Source organism: Calonectris borealis, chromosome W (assembly GCF_964195595.1).
Source record: "Calonectris borealis chromosome W, bCalBor7.hap1.2, whole genome shotgun sequence".
Taxonomy (NCBI): Eukaryota; Metazoa; Chordata; class Aves; order Procellariiformes; family Procellariidae; genus Calonectris; species Calonectris borealis.
The window spans coordinates 54,805,339-54,827,373 of record NC_134351.1 but is presented as its reverse complement, the minus strand read 5'-3'; the positions used below and the strand labels follow the sequence as shown (position 1 = coordinate 54,827,373).

At 43.7% G+C, this 22,035-nt stretch overlaps 1 protein-coding gene and 1 long non-coding RNA gene across 2 annotated transcripts in view; both read left to right on the top strand.

Annotated features, from left to right (window-relative positions):
* Positions 1–22,035, top strand: part of LOC142074860 (uncharacterized) — a 602,395-nt gene that overhangs the window by 374,903 nt on the left and 205,457 nt on the right. The gene's annotated exons all lie outside the window — the stretch shown is intronic.
* Positions 1–22,035, top strand: part of LOC142074698 (creatine kinase S-type, mitochondrial-like) — a 31,466-nt gene that overhangs the window by 1,194 nt on the left and 8,237 nt on the right. Inside the window, exons 2-8 of the mRNA XM_075135494.1 lie at positions 1,384–1,582; positions 3,046–3,141; positions 4,607–4,828; positions 12,699–12,784; positions 17,892–18,015; positions 20,424–20,558; positions 20,900–21,025. Of these exons, the coding sequence (XP_074991595.1) occupies positions 1,384–1,582; positions 3,046–3,141; positions 4,607–4,828; positions 12,699–12,784; positions 17,892–18,015; positions 20,424–20,558; positions 20,900–21,025 (988 nt within the window). The remainder of the gene's footprint in view (positions 1–1,383; positions 1,583–3,045; positions 3,142–4,606; positions 4,829–12,698; positions 12,785–17,891; positions 18,016–20,423; positions 20,559–20,899; positions 21,026–22,035) is intronic.

Below are 22,035 nucleotides of genomic sequence, written 5' to 3'. Positions count from 1 at the left end.
CATTGGGATTCATTTTTCTGGTAGCTCCAAGTAACAGAAAGCTGCTATTGTCTGTTAGTGTAGTTGCCCACCAGTGCAGTGTGGAGTACTTTGCGTGACTTCAATATTCCTCCCTTCCTAAATTTCAGTGCAATGTACTGTAGTGGGTTATCCTTGGCTGGCTGCCAGATGCCCACCCAGCCACTCTCTTACTCCTCCTCCTCAGCAAGACAGGGGGAGAAAATAGGATGAAAAACCTTGTGGGTTGAGATAAGGGCAGGGAGATCACTTACCAATTACCGTCACAGGCAAAACAGACATGACTTGGGGAAGATTAATTTATTTTATTGCCAATTAATTGTAACAGAGTAGGATAGTGAGAAATAAAAACAAAACTAAAATCACCTATCCCCCACACCCCCCTTCTTCCCAGGCTCAACTTCACTCCTGATTTCTCTACCTCCTTCCCCCGAGTGGCGCAGGGGGACAGGGAAAGGGGGTTGCGGTCAGCTCATAACACTTAATCTCTGCCGCTCCTTCCTCCTCACACTGTTCCCCTGCTCCAGTGTGGGGTCCCACCCATGGGATACAGTCCTTCACGACCTTCTCCAATGTGGAACCTTCCCAAGAACCCAAGAACAAGCTGCAGTTCTTCAAGAACTGCTCCAGCATGGGTTCTTTCCATGGGGTACAGTCCTTCAGGAAAAGACTGCTCCTGCATGGGTTATCCACAAGCCACAGTTCCTGCCAGAAAACCTGCTCCCGCGTGGGCTCCTCTCCATGGGCGGCAGTTCCTGCCAGGAGCCTGCTCTAGCATGGACTCACCATGGGCTGCAGCTTCCTTCAGGGCATATCCACCTCCTCTGGCGTGGGGTACTCCACAGGCTGCAGGGGGACAGCCTGCCTTGCCATGGTCTTCACCATGGGCTGCAGGGGAATCTCTGCTCCGGCACCTGGAGCACCTCCTCCCCCTCCTTCTTCACTGACCTTGGTGTCTGCAGGGTTGTTTTTATCACATTTTTTTCTCACTTGTCTCTCTCACAACTGCTATGCAGTGTTTTTTACCCTTTCTTAAATATCTTATCACAGAGGCGCCACCAGCTTCACTGATTGGCTCAGCTTTGGCCAGCGGTGGGCCCATTTTGGAGCCAGCTGAAACTGGCTCTGTCCGACATGGGGGCAGCCCCTGATCTCTTCTCACAGAAGCCACTCCTGCAGGCCCGCCCCCCCACTACGAAAACCTTGCCGCATAAACCTAATACATGTATAAACCAAGAACTAATTATATTTTTAAACTGTGCTATGTACTCCATATCTCCTGATCGCTTAAGTAGTTTTTTAAAGTAGCAAAGATTACTGTTTAAAGATATCACATTAAGTGCTTGTGATTTTTTTCCTCTTCAGTGCAGACTATCCTGATCTCCGCAAACATAACAACTGCATGGCTGAATGCCTCACACCAGCAATTTATGCTAGGCTAAGGGACAAGATGACTCCCAATGGCTACACCCTAGACCAGTGTATCCAAACCGGGGTTGACAATCCTGGCCATCCTTTCATTAAAACTGTGGGCATGGTTGCAGGTGATGAAGAATCCTATGAGGTAAAATATTTTCACAATGCTATCATATTTGGTTCAGTTTGTATGGTATAGTTCACAAGAGCTCGTTATATGAACACAGATTCTTAGTAGAATATGCACTCCTAAGAGAAATTGTATCTCAGAGAATATATAAAGGGCAGGCCATGTGCATAAAGACAGTATTTTCCCTACTCTTTATGAGGATTTGAATGCTATTCTACATTAGGAAATGCAGTGAATATGAGGCATTGCTAAAGGAGCCCTCTCTACTGCAGTCAAAGTTAATAAAATATGGCTGCTTGGGAGCAATACTCTATTTGCCTCCAACAGCTGCTCTCTTTCCTTCTACTAAACATAGTTTATGGAAAAAAAATGAGACACATCAAAATAAAGGTAATATGGAAATTACATTGTAAAACAATTGAGGCAGAACTGAAAAGAAAATGGCTTCTGTGAAGTGCCAGGCATCTTTAAGCCATAGCTATTGGACCATGACAAAAGCCAAAGATAGTATTAGGATAGACAGGTTTATGTAATTCTGAAACAAGGAGAATAGAGAAAGAAGAAAATCCTTATTTTTATTGACCTCTGTGGTCTGCTTCCTTCAGTCTACCATACAACAGTATCTATTATTATACAATCTCTTAATAGTATCCCAAATGCTAGGCTGCTCAGGATGGAAGACGACATCTGGTATTCTGGAAGTACCAGCTTCTGTGATTTGTTTTACTTATTTAGACATGGTGACTGCCTTGAAAAGCTCTGCCAGAGTTATTGCTACAGAATGAAGGTGTGATTGTGATCAGTGTTGACATACCTGTGCTAAATGGCTCTAACTAGCACCAGTATCCAATGGCAGTGAAGACATAGGTATTCTCATATGACCTAAGAACAGGACACAAGCTGCCTGGGGACTGAACGTGTATTCTAGTTGCTAATAAATCCTGAAATCCAATCTGGTTGCCACCACATCCAGTACCTATCTGTAGTAACTAGAATAAGCTTGTAGCTAAAGTAAGGTGCAATTGTAAGGTAAGGTGCAATTTTTGTTGTGAAGATGAGCAACCACTACAGAGCACTGTTTAGGTCAAAATTACTGAAATCCACCACCAATAATCTCCCAATTTATTGTTAGGAGACAGAGGGTGAAATTCCATGTTCTGCTTCTAAGAGGTACAGCAGAAAGTCAGAGCAACTGAGAAACTCATGGCAAACTACTGGCAGTTACCCTGTGCTACATAAAAGAGAGATCTATTGAAAATAGATCAGATTTTGAGGGATAATTTTTTCAGAGACCAATTTTCAAAGATACAACCCACATATGACCCTTCCCTTCATATTTACCCCTGTCAGCACTTGCAAAGTCCCCTTTATGGCTGCCATCCAGGAGCCTGTACCAAGGGATTTCCCTTGTGACTGAAGTTAGTGCATTAAAGTGTTTCTGTGATACTGAAGACTCTTTGTAGATTCTCTTGACTCCATAGGTATTTGCTGAGATTTTTGACCCTGTCATTAAAGTGAGACATAATGGCTATGATCCATGCACAATGAAGCATCACACAGACCTGGATGCATCCAAGGTAGGATTTAAATAAAATAATGAGGAAATAAAGATTGAATGCTGCTTCTTACAGTGATGATATTGTATGTAATAGTACTTTTTTCCCCCTGATTCAACTCCAAAGAAAATGATTTTAGGGCTAAGGAATGCCACAAATGACTGAAATGGCACATCCCACAGGGAGTATGTCTAAATGAAGTGAGGCCTGGTTCTGTCCTTTCTTTTTGCAAGGCTGTTAGTTTACAGCTTAGGTTTGCTGGGGTTTTCAGCATCTGACAAAGGACAAACCAGGCTAGCATCTACACGGCCTTTCTTTCTCTTCCTTATTCTTCTCTTCTAATTTCCTCTCTTTAGTGGACCTCTTTCACCTGACTACTCTAGTGTTCACCTGACTACTCTATTCAATTACACCCTGACATCATGCAGAAGTGTCAGAGGTGCGAGACTGTGCTGCTCTACAAGAGGAACAAGCCAGGAGCCAAGAGTGATAGCAAGACAGGCAGAGCAGTGGGCTCACCAAGGGCACAGTTCCGCGGTACCCAAGCAAGAAGAGAACAGGTCTAGTTACAGTAACCAGGTTCAGCCAACAGCCCAGTGATTGACAGAGAAGCCCATACTGACAAGGCAGGTCTGAGGTCAGGTCAGCGAGGCAGGGTCAGGATAAACAAGGTACAAGGCCAGGCGCAGGCGTACCTACAAAGTAGCTCAGGCAAGGACTGAGGGTGAGGGCCTTAGTTTAAATGCAGCTCAAACCAAGGTGTAAAGACCTCAGATGAAACTTCTCACAGATCTTTTCCAGACAGCTCTTTTCAAAGTTGTCGGATCCATAGTTACACAGCTGTGCAATATTAGAGCTGGCTAAAACCCAGTGGAGAGAGGGTGAAAGGTTTGCAGAGCTCCTTGGTGCACTCATGGCCCTAACAGCAAGCTAGTTGCATCCCTACCTTGTTCTTAACAGAGGGATCAGTCCCAGCTGGTACTAAGCATTTGGGCCTCTGCCTAATGGCACTGAGAGTCTGTTCATAAGATAAAGATAACCATGTATTTAAGGATTAGAGTGAAAGCATTTCCCCCCACTCACACAATCAAATCTTACCCATTGCTTAATATTTCCTTCATAGTTCAATAACAGTGTAGATTAGCATCATCTTGGGCTTTCCTCTTTCAAAAGATCTTCCATACCTGGCCTTCTTTCTATGTTCATATACATATTTCCAAAAGCCACTCAGATCCTTTCATATTCCATGCTGGAGCTAAGAAGAATCAGCTGGTTACTTTGCCACATTTGGTCAGCAAAAGAACTTTGGAGTTCCTAAAAAAGCCTTAGTATCTGAAACACTGAGGGGTTCCTAATGTTCTGCGATATCTAGGAGAGGTCATGATCCCTGGGCAGAAAGATGCCCCATTTTTGTTTGATGGGTTTTTTAAATGGTAGTGTACAAAATGGGGGACTGTGTGTAAATTAAAAAACATTCTTCCTTCAGATCACCCATGGTCAATTTGATGAGCGCTATGTCCTCTCATCACGTGTACGTACTGGTCGTAGCATCCGGGGCCTCAGCCTTCCTCCAGCTTGTACCAGGGCAGAGAGAAGAGAAGTGGAAAATGTTGTGGTCACTGCTCTAGCTGGGCTGAAAGGAGACCTTTCTGGAAAGTACTATAGTTTGACCAATATGTCTGAGAAGGATCAGCAGCAGCTTATTGATGTAAGTATAACTCCATGTTACGTGTAGGGCTTTTGCATGTGAATAAGAGTCACGTGTACACTCAGAGAAAATGCAAAAATGAAACTGATTTGGGGAAATTAGTTCAAATGGTGCCTACGCATTTGGGATCTCTAAGGTCGAGGGTAGCAAGCGTACAGGCTAAGATCCAAATTCTCAATGCGACACACACACACACAGATCACGATATTCATAAATTCAGAGTCTAATTTGACAGAAAATAAAATACAGGAACATGGGAACATGAATGTACAAGCATAAGTATTTTGTTTTAGGGTTCCTTAAAAACAGTTGCTGGTAAAACAGGATTTCTATTACAAGCAAGGAATCCTATCTTTAGTCAGTCCTTTGTTAATTTAGCAACTCTCGATTTCATCAAATAGGGGCTATATTCCCAGAAATTTCTCTGACAAAAGGAAGACTATGCAATTACAATTTAAAGAAACTTACAGCAAGGATGACTAACTAAAGATAGAAGTCTCTGAAAGCATTAGGAAAAGAGAAAGAAAGAGTGAGAGAGCGTGTGTGTGTGTGAAAGAGAGAAAGCTTCATCTTCTCGTATGAGTAAAGTGGGGAGAATTATACCTCTCCTTAAGTTTTGCGGTGAGTGGAGATAAGGTTCCTGGTGTTAAGTTTGGACTTGCTTGCTTGCCTTCCTTTCTTCTTTTCTTCTACTCTCTGTTTTGCTACGTGTAGACCCCATATTTATATGAAAATTATTCTTATGGAGTCTTTTTAGATTTACATATGTTAACAAAAAGGGGCTCTTAACTTAGAAGCTCTGCTTGGGGGGCGGTACTGGCACAAAATAAAAGATAGCTGTTAATCCTGGGCTGAGTCAGGGGATTAGTAGGTGGCTGCTTCTCCTGGGAACAAAAGGGAGGTTCCAGAGAGCCATTACCTTGGAAATCCCACCCAAACCAGGACCAAGAGCTAACAGCTCTTTCTAGCTCTCTCTAGGTACGAGGAGTTGTCCACAGAAAGAGACTGCATTATCATTCCTGGAAGGAGAATTGCATGATCATACATTCCCATCCCATGCCCATTATTGTTATTGCGATGCCTGAGCTGTCACGGGAGAGTGTGCAATTGATTCAGAAGCATTTGAGATGGACTGCCGATCAAGGCCATGTACAGAATCAAAGAATCACAGAATCACAGAATGGTGTGGGTTGGAAGGGACCTCTGGAGGTCATCTGGTCCAACCCCCCCTGCTCAAGAAGGGCCACCTAGAGCAGGCTGCCCAAGAACATGTCCAGATACCTTTTGAATATCTCCAAGGAGGGAGACTCCACAACTTCTCTGGGCAACCTGTGCCAGTGCTCAGTCACCCTCACAGTAAAATAGGGTTTCCTGATGTTCAGGCGGAACCTCCTATGTTTCAGTTTGTGCCCATTGCCTCTTGTCCTGTCACTGGGCACCACTAAAAAGAGCCTGGCTCTGTCTTCTTTGCACCCTCCCTTCAGGTATTTATACACACTGATGAGATCCCCCCTGAGCCTTCTTGTCTCCAGGCTGAACAGTCCCAGCTCTCTCAGCCTTTCCTCATAGGAGAGATGCTCCAGTCCCTTCATCACCTTAGTGGTCCTTCGTTGGACTCTCTCCAGCATGTCCATGTCTCTCTTGTACTGGGGAGCCCAGGAACTGGCCACAGGACTCCAGGTGTGGCCTCACCAGCGCTGAGTAGAGAGGAAGGATCACCTCCCTTGACCTGCTAGCAATACTTTGCCTAATGCAGCCCAGGATACCATTAGCCTTCTTTGCGGCAAGGGCACATTGCTGGCTCATGTTCAACTTGGTGTCCACCAGGTCCTTTTCTGCCAAGCTGCTTTCAAGCTGGGCAGCCTGCAGCATGTTTTGTGTTATCTGCAAACTTGCTGAGGGTACACTCTGCCCCATCATCCAGATCATTAATGAAGATGTTGAACAGGCCTGGACCCAGTATTGACCCCTGGGGTACACCGCTACTTATTGGCCTCCAACTAGACTTTGTTCCCCTGATCATCACCCTCTGGGCCCAGCCGTTCAGGCAGTTTTCACCCCACCTCACTGTCTGCTCATCCAGCCCATACTTCAACAGCTTCTCTATGAGGATCTTATGGGAGACAGTGCCAAAGCCTTCCTGAAGTCAAGGTAGACAATATCCACTGCTCTCCCCTCATCTACCAGGCCAGTCATGTCATCATAGAAGGTTATCAGGTTGGTCAAGCATGACTTCCCCTTGGTGAAGCCATGCTGACTACTCCCGATGATTTTCTTGCCTTTCATGTGCCTGGAAATGGTTCCCAGGACTGACTGCTCCATCACCTTCCCAGGGATCGAGGTGAGGCTGACTGGCCTGTATTTCCCTGGATCTTCCTTCTTGCCCTTCCTGAAGATAGGAGTGACATTTGCTTTCCTCCAGTCCCCAGGCACTTCTCCCAATCGCCATGATCATTCAAAGATAATTGAGAATGGCCTTGCAATGACATCTGCCAGTTCCCTCAGTACTCGTGGGTGCATCCCATCAGGGCCCATGGACTTAAGTATGTCCAGTTTGCTTAAGTATTCCCCGAACTGATCCTCTTCCACCATGGGTACATCTTCCTTGCTCCAGCCTTTGCCCCTGGTCTCTGGGACCCAGGATTCCCAAAGGCCAGTCTGGCTTGTAAAGACTGAGGCATTTGGTACCTCAGCCTTTTCCATGTCCCGTGTCACCAGGTCCCCTGCTCCATTCAGCAGCGGGCCCACATTTTCCCTAACCTTCCTTTTTCCACTTATGTACTTCTAGAAGCTCTTCTTGTTGCCTTTCACTTCACTGCTTGCATGCAAATGCTGGATGTTGTCACAAATGAGTGGTTTAAGGCCACGTAAAGAATCACTGGCAAAGGTATTGGCAAAGGGTGATTTTAATAGAAATTTATAGAAACGTGACTTAAGAGAATTTGATGGCAAGGTTCACTCTATTACTTATTACATGGATTAAGTTACACAGGGGAAAATCATATTAGAATTGTGTTGGAATGATTTGTACAGAGATTAAGGGTAAAAGGGTTAAAGGGTAAAAGGGTAAAAGGGTAAAAAGGTAAAAGGGGGGACCCTCCCGTTGAGTCACGAGGTTTAGAAGAGATCCGACTGGACCCAATCTTAGTCTCAGACTTGGAAATGGTTTATGTCTAATACAGAAAGGGATAGGAAGGACCTCCCGTTGGGTCATGAGGTTCAGAGTAGACCCCTTTGTTTTCTAAACTCCTTCTCAGAAAGGAGCCTAGGTGCGGCTGGATCTACCCTTAGTCTCAGACCTGGGCAATGGTTTATGACTAAAGGGTTAAGGGTTTTAGCAGCAACTTAGAGTCTTACAATGCTTAAACATTGATCAATTTGACAGCTGCACAAAGAATTAGTCAAGTTGCTACAAATACTACAAAGATTAAAACAACTTAACTACAGATTATACTTGTTAGTAACTGTACGGATAAGTGCGCAAAAAGATCTAGATCAATCAATACATATATATATGCATATGGATATGGTACCAAAGCTAAATGAAAGGCCTAGAGTTAGTTAATTTATAAGGGTATACTGGTTAAAAATTCCCCTCGAGTCCCGTGAAATACTCACGTTAAATGCTTTGGCATTTCCCAATGGGCGAAGAGTTGAGCCCCGAGGAGTGTCTCAGCCCAAGATCTCGGTGATCCTCCGAGTATCACAAATTCGAGTTTGCGGACTCTGAAAAGCGTCCCACTCAGAGGGAGATTTTGGATGCAGCCCACTGCCAAGGGACGCTTAACTGCCCAACTCATACACAATGGCTAAAGTTTAACAGAAGGTTCTGAGATCGTATCGTAGCCCAGAGGAAAAGAAGGGGGGAAGAATGCACCACCACAGATGTGACCCTGCTTAAGCCCCATTTTTTTGGTTTTTGTGATCCTTTTCTGTCACATCACCCCAGGCCCCCCGTCCTTGCCTTCCTTGCCTCTTCTTTATTGCTAACAGCAATTTACTCTTCTTTATTGATAACAGATCCTGCCTGACTCCCCCTTAGGCATGGCTGGGCAAACTTTACTGTTTTACTCTTGCAGCTTCAGATATGACCTTCTGCTTCAGCCAGCATGGCTCTGATTTGGTGGATTGCCTGGATGCAAGCTGGGAGCTCTGCGATACATCCAGTACTGACACCATCTCCGTTTACTCTCACTTATTTTTATCTTTGGCTTTCTTTGGCGTACATTCTCTTCTGTGTAGCTAAGGAAGATAATCACAGCATAAACCCAGTAGTTAATGGCCTCTCAATATTTTTAGCATGATGACAAATTGTCCAGAGTCTATATTTTGGCTAAATACATACTGTGCAGATCCAAAAAAAATCATTTATGTTCCACATAGGAAGGTCTCTGTCAAATCAAATACATATGGCTATTGCCACCTCTTTTGCCAAATTATAAAGTAAATTCAGGACTCTTTTTTGGTTATTTCCTTGAGAAAAGATTCATATTTTCTATATTAATAACAATTTAAACCAGTAGTATTACATATTACATTGAGATAAATATTACATATTTTCTGTATTCTAGACTATCAGGGTGGGGGTTTTTTGCTATAATTTTTTTATGTCAAAACTACACTAATTTTAATTTCTCCAAAATGGTTGTAGCAAACTGCATCCAGGTCAACTTTTCCCAGTCCCGTAACCGTGTTTAAGGACTTGAAGAATCGGGTCCATAACAATAGTTTTCATTGTCACACAGATAGGAACACAAGGATTTTCATTATGGATTTTGTTGCATCATCTCATTATTCAGTTCCTGCAGAGACATATTTGAGAGGATCAAAGTTCCCAAGTGTTTTCATGGCAAAACTGTACAACAGTCAACTATTTTGAAAATCCATAACAGGGATTCATATTGAGACTTTTAAAAATGCAAAATCTAGAAGATTGTTTCAAAAAAACCAAAGCTTGAATGTGCATTTTAAATATCCAAAGGAATGGCTGTACCTTGTTAGCTATATTCATAGCGTATTAATCCATAACATCAACCAAAAGGGAACTGATGAAATAACATAACTATTTATAACCTTGCAACTAGGTGTCACACTCTGGATTAACCAGGAGTTAAGAATTTATGTAAGGTCAGTAACTTTTTTCATTGAATGTCCTTGGCAATATGATTATTGACAAGATATTGATTACCTATCTTAGGGTTTATTTCATTGACTTCTTCAGCAGTAGAGAGCTCTTCAAGAAGCACAGGTCAAAATAAGAGCACTGAGAACATAATTCCTTCATGGTTTACCGGTTAAGTTCTTTGGAAAGTGGAATAGGCTTTGCTGATTCAGCATTTTGCCTTGTTTTGTTTGTTTTCACAGTAATGCAAATTTATGAAAATCAAGGCATTGAATGTGGCAACCTCAGATTCCATCTTTAATTTATATCATTGCTTACTTCCTTCAGTATTTTAGGATCTTGAACCTCTAAGATGTCAGACTTTCTGCCAACCATTTATAAGCGCCGTTTGATTTCTGTCAACTCAAATCAGTGAGAGTTGAATAGCATTCAACACAGGAGGCGTTCAGTACTTTGCATATTTGGGCCATGTTGCGAATGAGTGGTTTAGAGGCCGCTTAAAGAATCACCATCAAAGGTATTAGCAAAAAGCGGCTTTAATAGGAATTTATAAAAGTGCGACTGAACAAAGTTCAATGGCAAGGTTCACTCTATCACTTATTACATGGATGAAACATACAAAGGAAAATCGAGTTAGAATCGAGCTAGAATTATTTATACAGAGACCGAAGATGCAAAAGGGAGACCCTCCCATTGAGTCACGAGGTTCAGAGTGGACCCCCTTGTTTTCTAAACTCCTGATGGAGCTTAGGTGCAGCTAAGTCTAATCTTAGTTTCAGACTTGGACAACGGTTTATGTCTAAGGGATTATATATGTCTAGTAGCAGTCTAAGGCTCATTCACAGTTTAAGGTGGATCACAAGATTTTAGCAACACTTAATCATTGACTAATTTAATGTTTACAAAGTGAGTTAATAGAATTTACTGCAATCACAACAGTGACTTAATTACAGACTTGAGTTGGCAATATTTATACTATACTTACTATCGGTTACCTAAATCAATTCACACACGCATGCACACAGACACAAAGATATATATATGTATAAAGGTATACCTGTTAAAAATTCCCCTCGAGTTCGGTGAAATATTAACTTCAAATGTCTCGGCATTTCTCAAGGGGCGAGGGTTGAGCCTCAAGGAGTGAAGGGTTTTGGCCCAGGTCCCGTCGTCATCTTTCAGCGACGGTCCTCCGAACTTCGCAAACTCTCAAGTTTGCGAGCTCTGAGAGGCGTCCCGCTCAGAGGGAGATGCTGGTCACAGCCTGCTGCAGTCCAGGAGAGCTCAAAGGGCCTCACTTAGGACCGCTGTTTATAGGGTCGCAAGATGATTGGCTTTAGTCATCAGTATATTTCCATCCTGGCCACAATCTGGAACAGTAACAATGGTACTGTTCCACTAGAGCTACAATCCAGGTAAGGAATGTTCCAAGGCTGTCAGGGGATGACTAATTATCCCCACTCTCGTTCCCCACCTTGGCCAGGCAACAGGAGTTCCTGGTATGGTCAGTGCCGCTCCCCACCTTAGCCAGGCAAGAGTCCCTGGTACGGTCAAGGGACGCTTAACTGCCCAACTCATTACACAAAGGCCTAGGCCTAACAGGAATTCCTGAGATCATAGAGCGGCCCAGGGGAGGGGGGGAAAATGCACCACCACAGGCCATAGGCATGTAAGGGAAACTAATAGTGCTCGGCTGATTTCTTGCAAAAGGAGGATTTTTTCTTTGAAACAAAAATGTAGAGTGGAGGAAATTGAGGAAATGAATGTTGTGTCCCTATGATGAGCAGAAAGAACTCTCTCATTTTTTTCTGTATGGTTGGTGTTTGGGCTGCATGATGCCCATCACAGGGCATTCAAAGATGAAGGCCTAAATTTCTCAACTGAGGGGGGAAAAAGGTAAAGCTTATCAACTTGTCTACCTTGTCATATTTATTCTGGATAGCTTCCCTCCCTATTCTCAATTAAATCCTAAGAAAAAATCCACAACATTTGATATGACAGCATTTGAGGAATTAAGAACTAATAGTTTTTCAGCACACACATAAAAATCAATACTTATTTGCTTGGGAAAAAAAACAGCCAAGTGAAAACAAAATTATTTGGAATGTGGCAAGTCTGTGGCACACCAAGTGATACATTTATTAAATCAGAAATTGAATCTCTGATTCCTCACTGAATTGAGGAATAGAACAAGTCTGTGATTCCAAAACATCAAGCTTAGCACTGATTTAATTCCTACCTTGATTCATACTCAAAATAAACTGCTAAATCTCTATGCTGGAGAAATCTCTTTTCAGATCTAGCATTGGATATTTTGCTATTTTTAAGGACTCATTGCCTTCTCCTACCCTGAAATTTGTCTGTATGCAGATGCACATCTCTGGTTATAGTGGTTAAGTCCCTCCACAATCCCCTCTGTTGTGTGTATGTGGTATTAGGTCCCCACGTCCACTTCCTCTCTACAATTCAAAAATGTTTTTTGGCAAAACTTAAGTCATATTACCAGTGTCGGTGAGAATCTGCAAGAACCTGCCCTCTAAGAAAGTCACCTGGGTAAAGTGCTTTTAGTTTTCAGTCAGGAAGGAACCAGGTTCACAAGCCATGCTATGCGATTTACTTGTATAGATTACCTTCGTATTAAATGCATAAGACAGTGTTATACTGCTTCCCTGAATAAACTTCAATTTTGTCTTGTTTTTTCTCTTTCTCTGTTTGTCTCTCTCTCTCTGGTCCCATCTTGGTGTCCAGGATCATTTTCTCTTTGATAAGCCGGTGTCCCCTTTGCTAACATGTGCTGGGATGGCACGTGACTGGCCAGACGCCAGAGGAATCTGGTATGTTGTGTGACACGTAGAAGCTTGTGTCATATTTAAAAGACTGTATTACAAGTCTCCTTGCTTGTCCTAACCCCACAGTCACTCTGCACTGATACTCACAGCATGTTCAGTTTGTTTTTTAAATTTATTTTTGCAATCTTTTAAATGATTAATTAAAAAAAATTAACAATTTTAAGATCTTTATATTCATATAGGCAAAGACACAGCAAAGATGCAAGGGTTGTTGAAGTGTTAGAAACCATGGAAGTGCCTGAGAACAGTTACGTAGGAATTAGGGTTTTCCCCCAAAAAAGGTGGCAGGGTCAATAGCCCAACTGAAGTGCATCTACACCAATGCACGCAGCATGGGCAAGAAACAGGAGGAGTTGGAAGCCATTGTGCAGCTGGAAAACTATGATATAGTTGCCATCACGGAAACATGGTGGGATGACATCACGGAAACATGTGGGATCACACAACTGGAGTGCTGCAATGGATGGCTATAAACTCTTCCGAAGGGATAGGCAAGGAAGGAGAGGCGGTGGGGTAGCCCTGTACATTAGGGAGTGTTTTGACTGTCTAGAGCTTGATGATGGTGATGAAAGGGTTGAGTGTTTATGGGTAAGAATCAGGGGGAAGGCCAACAAGGCAGATATCCTGCTGGGAGTCTGTTATAGACCACCCAACCAGGATGAAGAGGCAGATGAAATATTCTATAAGCAGCTGGGAGAAGTCGCACAATCGCTAGCCCTTGTTCTCGTGGGGGACTCCAACTTACCAGATGTCTGCTGGAAATACAACACAGCGGAGAGGAAACAGTCGAGGAGGTTCCTGGAGTGTGTGGAAGAGAACTTCCTGACACAGCTGGTGAGGGAGCCAACTAGGGAAGGCGCCCCGCTGGACCTGTTGTTTGCGAACAGAGAAGGACTTTTGGGTGATGTGATGGTTGGGGGCCATCTTGGGCACAGCGATCATGAAATGATAGTTTTCGATTCTCGGAGAAGTAAGGAGAGGGGTCAGCAGAACTGCCACCTTGGACTTCCGGAGGGCAGACTTTGGCCTGTTTAGGGGCCTGGTTGACAGAGTCCCTTGGGAGGCAGTGCTGAAGGGCAAAGGAGTCCAGGAAGGCTGGACATTCTTCAAGAAGAAAATCTTAAAAGCATGTGCCGAAAGACAAGCTGGCAGGGCTAAGGAGAATCTCCATCCTTTATTGGATGTGGGGGGAAACATAGTGACAAAGGCTGAGGAAAAGGCTGAGGTACTTAATGCCGCCTTTGCCACAGACTTTAACAGAAAGACCAATTGTTCTCGGGGTACCCAGCCCCCTGAGCTGGAAGACAGGGATGGGGAGCAGAATGAAGCCCCCATAATCCAAGGGGAAATGGTTAGCAACCTGCTACACCACTTAGACACACACAAGTCTATGGGGCCGGATGGGGTCCACCCAAGGGTACTGAGGGAGCTGGCGGAAGTGCTCACCAAGCCACTTTCAATCATTTATCAGCAGTCCTGGCTAACCGGGGAGGTCCCAGTTAACTGGAGGTTAGCAAATGTGATGCCCATCTACAAGAAGGGCCAGAAGGAGGATCCAGGGAACTACAGGCCTGTCAGTCTGACCTCGGTGCCGGGGAAGGTTATGGAGCAGATCATCTTGAGTGCCATCACGCAGCACGTACAGGACACCCAGGTGATCTGGCCCAATCAGCATGGGTTTATGAAAGGCAGGTCCTGCTTGACTAACCTGATCTCCTTCTATGACCAGGTGACCGGCTTAGTGGATGAGGGAAAGGCTGTAGATGTTGTTTACATGGACTTTAGTAAAGCCTTTGACACCTTTTCCCACAGGATTCTCCTGGAGAAGCTGGCTGCTCATGGCTTGGACAGGTATACTCTTTGCTGGGTAAAAAACTGGCTGGATGGCTGGGCCCAGAGAGTTGTGGTGAATGGAGTTAAATCCAGTTGGCGGCCGGTCACGAGCGGTGTTCCCCAGGGCTCAGTTTTGGGGCCAGTTCTGTTCAATATCTTCATCAGTGGTCTGGATGAGGGGATCGAGTGCTCCCTCAGTAAGTTTGCAGACGACACCAAGTTGGGCGAGAGTGTTGATCTGCTCGAGGGTAGGAAGGCTCTGCAGAGGGACCTGGACAGGCTGGATCGATGGGCTGAGGCCAACTGTATGAGGTTCAACAAGGTCAAGTGCCGGGTCCTGCACTTCGGCCACAACAACCCCATGCAAAGCTACAGGCTTGGGGAAGAGTGGCTGGAAAGCTGCCCGGAGGAAAAGGACCTGGGGGTGCTGGTTGACAGCCGGCTGAACATGAGCCGGCAGTGTGCCCAGGTGGCCAAGAAGGCCAATGGCATCCTGGCCTGTATCAGAAATAGTGTGGCCAGCAGGAGCAGGGAGGTGATCGTGCCCCTGTACTCGGCACTGGTGAGGCCGCACCTCGAATACTGTGTTCCGTTTTGGGCTCCTCACTCCAAGAAGGACATGGAGGTGCTGGTGCGTGTCCAGAGAAGGGCAACGAAGCTGGTGAAGGGTCTGGAGCACAAGTCTGATGAGGAGCGGCTGAGGGAACTGGGGTTGTTTAGCCTGGAGAAGAGGAGGCTGAGGGAAGACCTTATCGCTCTCTACAACTACCTGAAAGGAGGTTGTAGTGAGGTGGGTGTCAGTCTCTTCTCCCAAGTAACTAGCGATAGGACGAGAGGAAATGGCCTCAAGTTGTGCCAGGGGAGGTTTAGATTAGATATTAGGAAATGTTTCTTCACTGAAAGGGTTGTCAAGCCTTGGAACAGGCTGCCCGGGGAAGTGGTTGAGTCACCATCCCTGGAAGTATTTAAAAGACGTGTAGATGTGGCGCTTAGGGACATGGATTAGTGGTGGACTTGACAGTGCTAGGTTAATGGTTGGACTCGATGATCTTAAAGGTCCTTTCCAACCTAAATGATTCTGTGATTCTATAGAAACAATCATTAATATCAGCAACACAACATAGCATCATAAGCATGGCTCCTTCTATGGCTTTTTTATATCTGTTTTTCCTATTTCAAAATAAAAATTGATTTGAGAAAGAGCCAGTGAATCACCATGAAATCAGCAGAGTGAGGTTACAAATACAGCCTAAAACTGGATTGTAGCAACACTATCAGCTAGGAACCATTGGCAATACAGTTGCAGGATATTGCACTGTAAATTCCTTTCCCCTCCTCCCCACTTTTGAGACACAGAATGTTATTTTAATTCCCCAAGCTGAAAGTAATCCTTTCTTTTCAAATAAACTGGACAAAGAGTGGACACAGAAAGAGTTGAATTTCCTATTTGGTTTAGGTCTGTTTCTTCTTTTATAACCTTGATATTTTTTGTGCTTGAATAGAATATTTTTAGAGAAAGGGATAATAGCCCCCAGTACAGTGCACACACACCCCCTATCACATGATGGAGGCAGCTGTGCAGTGCCTAGCATCTGCATCCATCCTGGTATATTTCTAGGGATTACCAGATGTTATAATTCTGGAAAATTAGGCTAAAAGGGATTCTGAGAAGCCTTCTATCCTATCTCCTTGCCCTAGGCAGGTTCAAGACTTTCAGAGAGGATGTCATCATGTGTACTCTTTTAGACAACAATTTCTTATAAAAGAAGGGTAGGTTTTCCAAATCTGGCTCACTGAAATATTTTTCAAATCACACTAACTCTTTTTTTTTCATTCTACCTGATATTTCACATGTAAGACAAGCCAAAATCAGATCTGTTTTATTCAGGAGATCCCTGGATAATATTTACATTGTTGGTGCTTTTTCTTTTCGGTTGTAGAGACAATGAACAGAATGCCTCAGATTTAGAATGCCTAGAACAAATCTCTTCCTCAGATTTAAATAGGCACTGGGGAACTAATAGGAAGATCACTGAAATAAAAAATCCTCACAGATTTCCAACAGGCTTTTGATCAGGTTTCACAGTGCCTGCTCCCTGACAAAGCAGGTTTAACTTATCAGAATAATACTGGATATGCTTCTGAACACGATCCAGTATTGCCACAGAAGAGATTTTTTTCCTCAGTGTTGTCTCACTCTGCATTCCTTAAAGCAATGGGAAGACTCATTTAATTAAAGGGGGAGCTGAGTCAGGCCAACATCAATCTCTTTGGGAAATCCTACCCTGAATATTTGTACGTGACTGAAAATGAGATAACTGGACCTCTCTGTAACTCTAATGTCAGGCCACAGGATGTTTGCACCTGTTTGGTTTTGCATTGGCAAACTCCAAGCGTGAAAAGTGAGTTGCAGTAAAAGACAAGCTGCAAGTTAGGCTCTCAGTGAAGTTTCAAATTTCATGTGTTTCAAATTTGGTAATATTCCATTATTTGTATGAACAAGTCTAATCTTATCAATCACCTTCTACATTCTGTAGAAAGACTGTTGTAAAAGACAGAAAAAATGGAGAAAAGCCAGGAAAAGTGACCTCAGGTTTGACCTAGCACTTTATAAACCTAGTCATGACTGATCTGTCTGAAGCAAGAGTAGATAACTTCTCTTTAGGCATTTTTATCTTGATTAACAAGCCAGCATCTTTAATGCAGTGTCCGGAAGCAACATATAGCTGTTTTCCTCAGACATATAATTTGACTGATGTGGCAATCCAGTGTTACTAAGTAATATGAAGGGCACTGGGATTTGATTTAGAAGACAATACAAGTAAGTAAGGTCATATGATGGCTGGGCCCCCAGTTAGTTGTTTTATAACTGCACAATTTTCTAAGAACAATAAAAAACATCCCCAGTCAGTGAAGATGCAGAGTTTGGCTTCTCCCTTTGCCTGTTCCCTTAGCAGCTGTACCTCCCAACTGTGTTCATGTTTGAAGACATGTTCTTCATAGCTTAGGTTCAGGGCAGCATGATGTGATCAGAGAAAACTGCTCTTCTCACTGTGACCTGAGAAACCTGCATAATTCCACTGGCATGGGGGATCAAGCTGTGAAAGTAGCTCATGTCCTTAACTGTGCAGAGCAATGTTATTTTGCAGTGCTTAACCTCTTCACAGTCCTGAAAGACTGTGATAAAACTAAGGATACTGAGAGTTATTTTTCAGGGCTTATCTTGTGTTTTAAAGCTACTAATTTTTCTCTCAACCAGGCATAACAATGACAAGACATTTCTTATCTGGATTAATGAAGAGGACCACACCAGGGTGATCTCCATGGAAAAGGGTGGCAACATGAAACGGGTGTTTGAAAGATTTTGCCGTGGTTTGAAAGAGGTAGTAACTCGATGAATTTATTATGCCTGTTTGTTTATTGTTGGGCTGTTGTCAGCACTACTTAGTGTGGTTAACACTGAACTGACATCTCCAGAAGCAACAAAATAAAGTAACACCAGTTCAAATAGCAACCCACATTAATGGCATTTAAAGAAGGAAACAAAGACAAATTGTTAGCTGAGTTGTAGGGAAAAATAGATAAAATGTCATTTTAGCTTTTATATTACAATCTTCACACTGGCTGGCTAAAGAAATGTTTCTTCTTTGCCACCTTGTGTCTGCAGGCTGTAGGAGTTCATAAATAAAGCATTTTATTTTGGAAGACTAGCTTACTGGTTCTCATCCCTGATTCTGGGAGTGGACTGGATGTTGCTGAGGTTGTACACAGGACTTAGGACATAGGACTCCTGAGCTCACTGCCAACTTTGGGGACATACTGGGTTTTGTGACCAGAATACTAAGGACTGATAGCCAGGGCTCCTGGATTTTATTCTGGTCTAGCTATTCATAAAGAAAAAAAAGGCCTCATAGAATGATGTGTGGGTTAAAACAGTTTAGTCTAGACAATCCAGGTATGACAGCAAGTTGGCTCTGGGCCCAATGCAGGCCTGTGTACTGCTCTGGCAAAGAAAAAGTTGCTTTAACAGAGAAAAAGGATTCCCACAAGCAATACTAGCAAAAAAGGCAGAGCGGGATAGGTGATGTGTCAGAACTTTATTCTCCACTATTCTTGTCCACATCATTCCTGGATGGATTGCCATGGTACACAATATCCCAGAGGTTAAGTTATGTAAGGTTGAAACTGGGTTCAAATTGTCTCCAAGACTGTAAGAATACTCAGGCTGCATAAAACAATTATTTCTCCCCATTGGGGTCCTTAACATGCTCAATTCATCTGCACTGTAGAGGAACAATGTTTATATCCATCATACTGCTTTTGTTCCTTGCACCACTTGCTTCATTCCTCTCACTCTGGCAAAACAGCTTTCACTCCAGCTTCTCTGGCTTTCTAGAGACTCCCCTGTCTCAGGGAATCCCCAACTGCTGTAGAGCTCATACAACTGTGCACTCCCATATCACTTCAAAGCCACCAGCACAGGCCCTGGCCTGAAAAAAAAAAAACAAGGCAAAGTAGGGAGAGCAGGGAACCATAATCTCTGATTGTGGAAGTGGTCCCTGAAAACCAGAAAAAGGTAAGTTCAGAGCATCTCTAGGAAATTTTGAGTATGTAGTGAGTTTGGGAACATGGAAAAACAAAAGCGCCTAATGGGTGCTTCTTTGGCATCTGGATGGTTCACTGGGATCTGGTATGCTTCTCAGGTATACCCATGAGACTGAATAATGTACAGGATTGTGGCCTAAGTGACATAGCTTGTGGATGTTTCCAGGTTTGCCTCTGCTACTGTGCTTAGCTCTTGTTCAACAGAAGTGGACCTATGGACCTTGCCATGAGAAGTGGTCAGATAGCTTTGGGAACTGTGACCAGAGCGGGTGTCTGAGGCAGGAAATCAGGTCTAGTTTCTTACCAGCAATTTTGGTATCCTCACACAATATAGAAATGATGTCAGGAGAGTCCATTATTTTGTAACCTTCTGCAGAATAGAATTATTTGCCTATATTGCAGAGGTCTTGTGAACCTAAGCTGGCATATGTATCTGATTCTCTTCTGGCAGTGAATTTACTGAACTGAAATTTTATTGGGATCACAGAAATAAGTCTCGGAAGTGTAGCTGAGTGGACAGAATAGTGGTTTATTCAAAGGTCAATAGACCTTTGTGATATTTCTGAGGATAATGATTTCAGTCTCCTTTGTAATTGGGTTTTAGAACTACTAATGAAAAGCATTATATAGAAGCTATGTAGTCTTTTTATAGTGGAAGCAGGGCTGTGAAATTTAAGCATTTAGAAATCAAGTGTCCTTCACCTAGCATCATGGAATCACTTTGAAAATTATATAAAACTAGGCTTTGGCTCCTTTTGTTTGCTCCACGGTGTTTGAGATATTTGGACTTGTGCTTTGCAACCTTGCTCTAAAAGCACCGAGGCTAGAAAATCATTTATATTCTAGGTAAAAGCCATAATTATTATGTAAACATATGGCTTCATGGGCTAAGGCCATGTGATAAAGTGCCAAAGAGCCTTCAAGTTAGTGGTAGTGAGAAAATTATGAAGAAATCCTTGTAATATTCGCTGGGGAACTTGGTGCCTGATGAATGCAAAGGTTCACACCAGAGCCAAACCAGACTCTACTTGGGTATATATTTATGCACCTCCACTGGTGAATAGCAAAGTTCATCATCAACATAGATACAAGGTGAAAAGAATTTCAGCTATAAACAAGTGTCAGAAGATGAGACATTTGTATGCAGCTCTCTCTTTTTCCTTTCTCTTTTTTTTTGCCTTCATAGGTTGAAAGATTAATTAAAGAACGAGGCTGGGAGTTCATGTGGAATGAACGTCTTGGATACGTTCTGACTTGTCCTTCCAACCTGGGAACTGGTTTACGTGCTGGAGTCCATGTTAAGCTGCCAAAGCTTAGCAAGGTACATAAGTTGTTTAAAAGGCCAGTGACATAAATCAGGTCTTGATCTGATTTATAAAGGAACAAATACAAAATGACAGTTTACAGCAATTGGATGTTTGCATGATGTGCAACAACTAGGTCCCAGGCATAATGCATGACTAATTGAGCATACTTTTATTCTGCAAATTATTGTATTTGTTATGGAAATTAATCTACTCAGCACAAAGCCACCAACACAGGCTATAATCCAAAGACAGAGGAAAATGTCTCTGCCTGTCTTTCCGGAGATGCTATTAAATCATGGATAATAACAATAAGCAAGGCAAAAGGCAATATGCACAAACATATTTCTTCTGTTAGGATCCCAGGTTTCCAAAAATCCTGGAGAACCTGAGGCTGCAGAAGCGCGGCACCGGTGGAGTGGACACAGCAGCTGTAGCAGATGTGTATGATATCTCCAACCTGGACCGCATGGGTCGATCAGAGGTAAACTGTTTGTTTTTTTCCTTGCTTTTAAACTCAGATCTGCACTGATATAAGTCAGTTTCCCTCCATTTCGGTTCACTCTGATTTTAGAGTCACTTTTTAGAGCTATGGCAGTTTTTGCTCCTGATGAATTTGATCCAATGGAAAGGCTTACACAGCAGCCTCACGTTCACAAGCCCTGGTCCTCATGGGGGACTTCAACCACCCTGATATCTGTTGGAGGGACAACACGGCAGGGCATAAGCAATCCGGGAGGTTCCTGGAATGCATTGATGATAACTTCCTTCTCCAAGTGGTAGAGGAGCCAACGAGGAGAGGTGCTATGCTGGACCTTGTTCTCACCAACAAGGAGGGGCTGGTGGGGAATGTGAAGCTCAAGAGCAGCCTTGGCTGCAGTGACCATGAAATGGTGGAGTTCAAGATCCTTAGGGCACCGAGGAGGGCGCACAGCAAGCTCACTACCCTGGATTAAAGGGAGAGCAGACTTTGGCCTCTTCAGGGATCTGCTTGGCAGAGTGCCAGGGGACAAAACCCTGGAGGGAAGAGGGGCCCAAGAAAGCTGGTTAATATTCAAACATCACCTCCTCCAAGCTCCGGAGCGATGCAACACAACAAAGAGGAAGTCAGGCAAAAACGCCAGGAGGCCTGCATGGATGAACAAGGAGCTCCTGGACATACTCAAACACAAAAAGGAAGCCTACAGAGGGTGGAAGCAAGGACAGGTAGCCTGGGAGGAATACAGGGATCAGGTTAGGAAAGCTAAAGCCCTGATAGAATTAAATCTGGCCAGGGACGTCAAGGGCAACAAGAAAAGCTTCTATAGGTTCGTCGGGGATAAAAGGAAGACTAGGGAAAATCTGGGCCCTCTCCAGAAGGAAACGGGAGATGTGGTTACGCGGGATATGGAGAAAGCGGAGGTACTCAATGACTTTTTTGCCTTGGTCTTCACCGGCAAGTGCTCGAGCCTCACCGCCCAAGCCGCAGAAGGAAAAGGCAGGGACTGGGGGAAT